Raw genomic sequence first — 10,314 nt, 5'->3', positions numbered from 1 at the left:
TCTCCAGTTTCCCATCTTCTCATCAAAATCTCAAGTCAATGGACGCTATGAGATCATTGTTCTCAGCATTGCTTGGAGCAGTTTCCTTCTAATGTTCTTCTTTTCACATTGTTTTCTTTGGTTATTTTATTACAATTCGGATTAATGAAAGTCAGTAAAAAACAGCATGATGCCATTTCTAAAAAAACACGAAAGAGAAACAACATAACGAGCTAATTAGATTATGAGTTCAGAGAGGAGGTGGGCGTGAGCTTGTCATACTAAATAGACATTTCTCCTGAATTTTCTGGTCTATGATTGTCCATGTATGATAATAGTATAAGACAAACGGAAGTAAATCATATTGAGTGTAGTATAAGATTTCACAAAGTAGCACACATCACCGTAATCTTGCAATTTGGGGCGGCTAGATATTTTATTGAAGAAACATGGAAGGTGTTCAATTAGCTGCTGCTTTCAAGATTTATTTGTCGAGGAAGTTGACAGAGGCAGGTGTTGACTTTGTGTCTTGTCTGAAACTTTGGATTTTCTCCTCTCGAGTTTGTAAAACTCAAAAGGATTAAAATTGAAAGTTATTGGAAATGCTCTTTCAACGGAATTCTTGGTGCCTGCGTTTATTTTTCACTGTAAAATTGATCGAATGGTTCAAGATTTATATTTCGAGCAAGAATGGATAGAACTCTGTTGATAAACAAGCTTAAGCAATAAGCGAAATGACACCAGATGAATCTTGATTTCTAATATGAATATTGTTGTCTTATCAGCAAGGCCAACCATGATTACCCAACATTATAGAATGAACTCTCGGTTATCCAACAGTTAACATTTTAATTCATATGCAAGGAGGAGGAGAAGAGAGGATAGGGTTTTAGGGAGCCTCGATCCCTGAACGCCTCTCCACTTCACATCAAACTGAGAGCAAAATCTTAGGCAAAAACACCAAAGCAAGCATGTGATTCCAAGTCTAAGAAGAAACAAATAAAAAACAGGGTTGTAGCTATCGCCTCACAGCCTTCCCAGTTTTTCAAACTCAAGGGAAAAATGAAAAATTAATGGAGAATAGTCATCAGCAAAAATGACAAAGCAAGCATGCAATTCCAATTAATTAAGTCCAGTTGCTCATTGCAATGCATGCAATATAAAAGATCAGCAAAATATATATACGTTTCAATGCGTACATGGTCGAGATCAGATCATAAAGTCAATAATGAAAAGGCATATAAGCCAAAAGAAGAAGAAGAAAAGAAACCCCCAATGAACCCAGTTCTTGAAGTCAATCCTCCATATATAGAGCTGTTTCGCTAAGCAAACCCCATGAAACAGAAACCTGGAGAAACCATGTAAGAAGATCGAGGAAGTCCATGCAAGCCCCATACTATATATGACGAAATCAATCAGGCGCCATCCATACCTGCAAACCCATCAAAGAAACAATATCTAATTTCATATCAGCTTTTCTGGCAAGAGAGAGTCATTGACTGACAGAACAAAGAAACACAAAATAAAACCGGCCATGCCCTCAAACTAAACTTTTTTTTGGATAATTGCCCTCAAACTAAACTAATCCACCTTTTGCCAAGAAAGGTGCGTGTCTTCATAACCATCCATTTCATGAGAAGATTGTGAATTAGGTGTTGTCAAAGAAAAGTTGTTGCTCACATCTGGTACAAAACCTTTCAAATCTCCATACCCATCAAGGGAATTAAAGTTACTCGAACAATTCTGACCCCCCAACATTTCATTTGCTTCCACCTCCACCCTGAGTTTCTCTCCTCTCATCAAACTAGGCAATCCTAGCTCTGGCAGCTGCTGCATCGCTTTCTTGCTTGACTCACATATTGAGGAACCGGTCTTCTTTCTCTTGCCTGGAGCACTGCTTCTTGCTTTCTTCTTGATCATGCCTTCACTTCCACATGGTTGACCAGTGAGTCTTTGAACAAGCTCTCTAAAATTTGCAACATCAGTCTTTATAACTTTTGGTGCAAATACGTGAATTATGCGAACTTTGGGCTTGATCAACTGTGATATTACATGTGACTCTCTGTGCATGCCTAGCTTGGAAGAAGCTGATGAACTAGGGTTACATGAGCGTGGCCTTACTATGCCTTCCATGGCTACACGCGCGCACACACTAGGAAGTTACAATTAATAAAGCAAGAAAGGAGGCTAGGAGAAGAGAGAAGGGGGCTTGTAGCATGCAGCTAGCCAGGTTCAGATGAAATTAACGTGTCCGTTGTTTTTTGCAGGGAATAAACGGAGGCTTAAATAGAAGAGAAGTCGGGCGATTGACTTAATTAAAAAAAAAAAAGGATTTTTGGTAATTAATTAAGGGTCGATAAGGCTGTCTTTTGGATATTCATAGAATCACAAATATAGAATTACAAGGGTCAATGAAATAAACCATCCAGCAACTGACATTGATTTGCCTTTGCCTTCCTGCAGCTAGCCAAGTACAAAATACGTATATACTACGTACATGTACTATATAACACATTAATTATCTCAATTCCCATCTTATTACAGCCCACAGAGTTTTTGGGGTTTTTATAATATGCTATTAAAATAAAACATCAGATCAAGTTCATTATGATTATTCAATCTTTAGGAACTTTCTTGACTTTCGAACTTTTAGTGTCAAGAGAAACACAGAATGTCGAAGGAAGTAGTTCAAACAAATTTAATGATTTAATTTTCTAATTTTTTGATTATCGATCAATTAAAAGTAACAACACTACAGAAAAACCTTAAGAGACAGACCACTTTATAGTTAAAATTTATTTTTTTCCTCTGATTTTTTATTTTAAATTTTAAAACCAGCTCCTTGAATATATTAAATCAATGTGCATGAGAATTGAATTGAGAAAAAAATTGTTTTAAATATTGATGCCACCATTATTAAACTTGATTTGACTTGACAGATTGACTTAAAACCCGATTATCCCATTATCTAACTCATGCCAGTGTTAAAAAAAATTTAACTTAAAATTAACTTGGTTGATTCAACAGATCAACTCGCAAACCAGACAAAACCTAGTAAAAAACCTAGTTGAAGCTGCGTTTGTTTCCTGGAAAGTGATTTTTTGAAAAACCACTTTCCAAACTTTCCTGTATTTGTTTGCCATTAGAAAAGTTGATCAACAGAAAACACTCTCTGGTCAACGGAAAACACTTTCCAATCAAAGAAAAATTTGGTCTGGTTTACAGGAAAGTGTTTTCCTTTGATTTTGGGCGGAAAATACTTTCCGGAAATTGTGAAAAATTTAGAAATATCATATTATTTGCTGATTAATCAAATTTGGTCCTCAAACTTTTGATTGCTACATATATTTTGTTTTGAATATTTGTTTTTCAATTTCATCTCTTAGAATTTAATTTTTATATTAACTTTGGTCCTTATTTTTATAATTGTTATTTGCTTTTTCCTTATCATTTTTTAATTGAAATTTTTTATCTATTAAATTTGGTCCTCGTTCTTTTAATTGGTACTTATTTTATTTGAAATAATTAATGAAATGTTAATTATTATTATTTTAATTTCTTCATCTTTCAATTTTTTTATTTTTTAGATTTAATCTCTATTATTTTGATTATTATTTATTTTATTTGAGATAATTTATGAAATTATATTTTTTTTTCAATTTCATTCTCATTCAACTTTTAAATTTGTAAGATTTATTCATCATTATTTTTATAAACTTGAAAAAATTAAAACATTAATAAGTTATTTTTTAACTCATTTTCCATGACATAACCAAACACTTGAAAGTGTTTTCCAACTTATTTTCCATTGCACTACCAAATATCAGAAAATAATTCACTTTCTCGGAATTTATTTTCTAAAAGAAAATTATTTTCCAGTAAATAAACAATGCTAAATAATATAGTTTTACGTTATTTTATTTTTTAAAAATGATCTACCTTTATCAACACACTTAATCCTTGACCAGGCCTAACATCAGGTAGAACCCGGATCAAGTTCAGAAACCATGGTTGATACTACAAGATGACTGGGATATCTAACAAGAACAATAAGCGTGTAAGAAAATTGTCAAATTAGGGAAGGTGCTAGCAAGGCTGGCGAGGTGAGGTCTTGAGAGAGAGTAACCGCTTGATGTGTGCTCGTGGATGTGCACGTGAAGGTGGCAGTGCAGAGGCCTTACAATTGCCAAAGTCTGTGCTGTGTACTGAGAATCAAATCGGAGACGACGACACACACAAGACTCGTGCATGAGAAACCCACATGCTCATAGAGTCATGATCCTGCAGAGATCATACCATGGCTGACACCAAGATTTGTCACAGGAAATTCATGATTCTTTCTACTTTTCCTCGTAATTGTCTCTTCTATCACCAGCTCTATGGATCGGGCTTAGGAATCCATCCCCTTAGGATTATGTAGTTATATCTCCATGGCATCATTTTATATAATTCCTTTCGGGTGAAGAAACTGGGGTTTATTCCGACAAAAACATGCTCTGCATGTACACCTCTCTATGTTCTTACGCCTTCATACGTGAATTTATCTCTTATGTATTAGAGGGATTTCTCAATTGATACTTCAGTTATAAAACTCGTTGCTACCCCGTTTTTGTTTTCTTTTTAAGAAAAAAATTGACAGTTTTCAAGAAGAAATAAGTGATAAAAAATGGCGTTGACACATGAACAAATACGATAAAATTAATTAATTAAATGTGTACTAATTTCAACAAGTTTATTGCCAAGCTTGTGTAGTCATGATGATGGGGATGAGAGAGTTGCAAAAACGCTGCCAACACATCAATTTGACTTGGCAATGAATAGAAAAATTCTGAAGAAGCCAAATCGATTTGCCGTCATCCAAGCTGCTTGGTAATATTCAAAGATCAGTTTAAGTGTTCTTTTCTAATTTGGAAGGATTAACTTCAAACTATAATTAAGTAGAAAATTAAAATGTTATTAATTTCCACTACCATGTCGATTACCCATTTACCAATACTTGAGCAAGTTATTCTTCGGATAGATTACCCTACTATTAAGACAAAGATCAACAATTTAAAATTAAGATATAGTTATTTGTTATGTTTTGATGATGATAAAATTATAGATACACCATTTATTTATAATATTAATTAATTAATTTTATCTAATTATTATTTGTTGGCATGAACTGTCATTGAGATTAATTGCTGAAATCACGAGGATAGAATCCATTAGCTCCACAAAATATGTATCACCATGATCCTAGCCAAATTCTATGTAAATTACTTTCCATACTTAGCAGCCGTGTATATGCTATAAGAACATGCTCATATTCAGAACAGAAAATAAGAAGAAATATATCATTGTAACATGGTATCAGAGCGTCAACTCTAGGATCTGTCTGATTCTTTCTATGAGCCAACAGAAAAAAAGGGAAAGAAGATAGAATTCTGGAAGATTGAGAAAATGAGAGATCCTACCTCCTCAACAGAAAACTCCCAAGCAGATCCTTCAACCCTTGCTGACTTAACATCCAGAATATCACAGATGTTGAGTCAGACAACAACTGCAGCAACTCATGAATCTGTTGCTGCACCAATCGGTATCAAGTTGAATGATACGAACTATGGACTCTGGTCCCAAGTTGTCGAGATGTATATCTCTGGTAAAGACAAGTTGGGATACATAAATGGAGATCTTCCACAACCTACAGAGACAGATCCTGCTTTCAGAAAGTGGAGAATTGAAAATGCAGTGGTAAAAGGATGGCTAATCAACTCCATGGAACCAAAACTAATTGGAAATTACATCAGATTTCCAACGGCTAAGGCAGTATGTGATACTATTGCCACAACGTATTTTGATGGCTCCGACACCTCACAAGTCTATGATCTCAAGAGAAGGGTGACAAGACTCAAACAGGGGGAAGGATCAATCGAGACATATTACAACACTCTTCAAAGTCTTTGGAGAGAGATTGATTTTCGACGTCCAAATCCCATGAAGTGTGAAGTTGATATACAGAAATATAACTCTATTATACAGGAAGATAGAGTTTATACTTTCTTGGACGGACTTGATGATCGCTTGGACAAGATTCGAGCTGATGTGCTTCAACTTCACCCTTTTCCAACAATTGAACAGGCATATGCCCATGTCCGACGAGAAGATCTGAGACAAATGGTGACGTTATCAAAAGCAGATACCAGTTCCAGCATGGCCATGATATCAAAAGGAGGACAGAAATCGCGACAACAACCTTCTCTTCAGATGGTAATGGATGGGAAACCAGGCATGAAATCAAAAACACAAGTTGAGGGAGGTGGTTGTACACACTGTGGGAATATGAAACACACTAAGGAAACCTGTTTCAAGCTCCATGGATATCCGGACTGGTGGCATGAACTCAAGACAAAGAAAAAGCGTGAAAGTGGTCGTGCTGCACTTGTCAGCTCTGAGAGAACTTCTTCTTCATCAATCAACCCTCACCTTTCTCTTATATCTCAAGAGGATTTTTCACCAGCAGCAGCAAATTGTTCCCTGGCCCAGAATGAATCAGGTAACCACGACTGGATTATTGATTCTGGGGCAATTGATCACATGACATACGATCCACAAGACTTTATTGAAACGACTCAACCAAAACGGACATGCATAACCAATGCAAACGGTGATAAATATCCAGTTACAGGGGCCGAAGAAGTAGCACTGTCATCCTCTTTCTCTTTATCAAACACTTTACTTGTTCCAACTCTTTCCAATAAATTATTGTCAGTGGGACAAGTTACTGAGGATTTGAACTGCTGCGCACTAATCTATCCAAAAATTTGCTTGTTTCAGGATATTCTAACCAAGGAGATTATTGGTCGTGGTACTAAACGAGGGGGGCTATACTACATTGATGACTTCAGAATTTGTCAGGCAAACAATGCTCATCATCTTGGTAACAAAGAACGTGATATCTGGTTGTGGCATCACCGCTTGGGACACCCGTCATTCTCCTACTTAAGACATTTATTTCCTAGTTTGTTTTCCAACTCAGACAATACAATGTTAAAATGTAAAACCTGCATTTTAGCTAAAAGTCATCGAGTTTCCTATCCAATAAATTCAAAAAGGTGTGAGACACTATTTATGTTAATTCACTCGGACGTATGGGGACCAGCCCCCATTTCAGTTTCTTCAGGCATCAGATGGTTTGTGATTTTTGTGGATGACTGCACACGCATGACATGGCTATATTTGATGAAAAGTAAGAATGAGGTAGCAAGGATTTTTCGCTCTTTCCATACTATGAACAAGACTCAATTCTCTGCCAAACTTCAGATCCTCCGTTCTGACAATGGTGGGGAGTATGACAATAAAGAGCTGCAGGAGTACTTCCAAGCATGTGGGCTATACCATGAGACAACATGCTCCCAAACACCACAACAAAATGGTGTTGCAGAGAGGAAGAACAGACATATTCTAGAAACAACTCGAGCCCTCTTAACAGCAGCAAATGCACCTCCACGGTATTGGACAGATGCAGTCACAGCCGCTGTCTATTTGCTGAACCGAATGCCGTCTAGGGTGTTAAACTTCAACACTCCATTACAAGCTCTCGCCCATCATGTGTCTCTCCCGTCTATACTTATGCTTCCACCAAAAATATTTGGATGTGTAGCTTATGTCCATCTTCATAAAAATCAAAGAACCAAACTTGATCCATGTGCAGTCCGCTGCATCTTCCTGGGCTATGCACAACATAAGAAGGGCTACCGATGCTATGATCCTGCAACAAGACGTCTTTACGTCACAATGGATGTTACATTTCTAGAAACTGAATGCTTCTTTCAAGAGCCAGGTTCCCATTCTTCTCTTCAGGGGGAGATGATTAGTGAAGAGCAGAACATAGACCATGGTTATAATTGGGAGAACTGGCCATGGTTTAGAGACACAAATACAAGAGTTGGGCAGAATAATGGCATAGAGAATGAACAAGAACAAGAACAGCTCACTAACACAGAAGGTGGCACAAATACAAGAGTTGGGCAGAATAATGAGACAGAGAATGAACAAGAACAAGGACAGCCCACTGATATAGAAGATGGCAGAGTTGGATAGAACAACGAGATAGAGAATGAACAAGAACAAGAACAGCCCCCTCTCGGTTCAGTATCAACCAATCATTCTCCTAAGAATAATCCTGAGGTACAGTTCCCAAATCTCTCTCTTAATAATATTGAAGATAGTTTTGTTGGCTACAAATTACCCCCCAGGTATAACCGCGGCAAGCCACCAAGTCGATACTCACCAGACCATAGAGAGGAGAAAACTAAATATCCAATTGCTAATCATGCCAGTACCCAAAGACTGTCACAGCCACTTAAGACCTTTGTGCACAAACTGTCTTCTGAACACATCCCAAACACAGTGCAAGAAGCCTTGGGAAATCCAAAATGGAATCAAGCAATAATCGAAGAGATGGCAGCTTTACAAAAGAATGAAACATGGGAGCTCATGCCACTACTAGAAGGGAAGAAAGCAGTAGGATGTAAATGGATATTCTCTATTGAATATAAGGCAGATGGAACAATAGATCGATACAAGGCAAGGCTTATCGCAAAAGGATATACACAATCATATGGCATCGACTATCAAGAGACGTTTTCACCAGTGGCAAAATTAAATACGGTCAGGGTATTGCTGTCAATCTCTGCAAATTTAGATTGGCCACTCCACCAGTTCGACGTAAAAAATGCAATTCTTCATGGGAACCTTGAAGAAGAAGTGTATATGGATGTCCCACCAGGCTTTGCTACCTCACATGCTGGAGTAGTGTGCAAGCTACAGAAGGCACTATATGGTCTGAAACAATCTCCAAGGGCATGGTTTGGACGGTTTAGTTTGGCCATGAAGAAGTATGGCTTCAAACAAAGCAATTCAGATCACACTTTATTCCTAAAACATCGGGGGAAAATGGTAACTGCCCTTTTAATTTATGTTGATGATATGATAATTACAGGAAATGATGAGGAGGAGATCTCGAGCTTGCAAGAACATTTGGCGACTGAGTTCGAAATGAAAAACCTTGGAGGACTAAAATATTTTTTGGGGATTGAAGTGGCTCGATCAAGTAAAGGGATATTTCTCTCACAAAGAAAGTATGTACTTGACCTACTAGCTGAGACAGGTATGCTCGATTGTAAACCAGCAGACACACCAACAGTCCAAAACCACAAACTAGGTGAGCATCCAAATCAAATACCCACTAACAGAGAAAGGTATCAGCGACTAGTTGGGAAGTTGATTTATCTATCTCATACTCGACCAGACATTGCCTATGCTGTGAGCTTGGTGAGTCAATTTATGCATAGCCCAAGTGAAGGGCACATGGAAGCTGTATTCCGGATCTTACGATATTTGAAGGCATCTCCAGGAAAAGGGCTTATGTTCAGGAAGTATAACCACCTAAACATTGATGGGTATACAGATGCAGATTGGGCTGGAAACATTGTTGATAGAAAGTCTACTTCTGGGTATTTCACCTTTGTTGGAGGAAACTTAGTCACTTGGAGAAGTAAGAAACAGAAAGTTGTGGCATTATCTAGTGCAGAGGCTGAGTTTCGTGGCATGGCCAAAGGACTTTGCGAGCTTCTTTGGCTAAGGGAGTTAGTGGAAGAAATTGGCTACTCATCTAGGCCACCTATGAGGCTGTTTTGTGACAATAAAGCAGCTATACAAATCGCACAAAATCCAGTTCAACATGACAGGACAAAACATGTTGAAATAGATCGACATTTTATCAAAGAAAAGCTCGAGGCCAAAATAGTTCAATTCCCATTTGTAAAATCAGAAAACCAACTAGCGGAAATTCTCACAAAAGCTGTTTCAAGCAAGGTGTTCCATAACTCGCTAGACAAGTTGGGCATTAAAGACATCTATGCACCAACTTGAGGGGGAGTGTTGGCATGAACTGTCATTGAGATTAATTGCTGAAATCACGATGATAGAATCCATTAGCTCCACAAAATATGTATCACCATGATCCTAGCCAAATTCTATGTAAATAGTTATTACTTTCCATACTTAGCAGCCGTGTATATGCTATAAGAACTTGCTCATATTCAGAACAGAAAATAAGAAGAAATATATCATTGTAACATTATTCACGTACGTATCAACCACATTTCTTGTCGCTCGTCCTTGATCTCTTCTAACTTTCAATTTTCTTAAATTATTTTAAAAAAATATTTTGATTTTTTTTTTAAATTGAGATGTTTGACTTGCTTTGTCAGGTCGTTTCCTTTTCTGAAAAAATATTTGCCCAACTTATAAATTCACCATGCAAGTTTTGCCTGCACGAATATAATT

General features: G+C 37.2%; 1 protein-coding gene across 1 annotated transcript; it reads right to left on the bottom strand.

The window, feature by feature from the left end:
- Positions 1-1,560: 1,560 nt before the first annotated feature.
- LOC133680737 (VQ motif-containing protein 18-like) lies at positions 1,561-2,112 on the bottom strand. Its single transcript, XM_062103743.1, has one exon. The coding sequence runs from the start codon at positions 2,110-2,112 to the stop codon at positions 1,561-1,563; it is 552 nt and encodes a 183-aa protein (XP_061959727.1).
- Between the last annotated feature and the right edge of the window lie 8,202 nt (positions 2,113-10,314).

This window comes from Populus nigra, chromosome 1 (assembly GCF_951802175.1).
Source record: "Populus nigra chromosome 1, ddPopNigr1.1, whole genome shotgun sequence".
NCBI lineage: Eukaryota > Viridiplantae > Streptophyta > Magnoliopsida > Malpighiales > Salicaceae > Populus > Populus nigra.
Note: the sequence above shows the minus strand (reverse complement) of the source record. Positions and strands in the feature narration are given on the sequence as shown.

What these genes read in the sequence shown, in the direction of transcription:
- LOC133680737 (XM_062103743.1), bottom strand. Translation starts at nt 2,112, where the DNA reads ATGGAAGGCATAGTAAGGCCACGCTCATGTAACCCTAGTTCATCAGCT.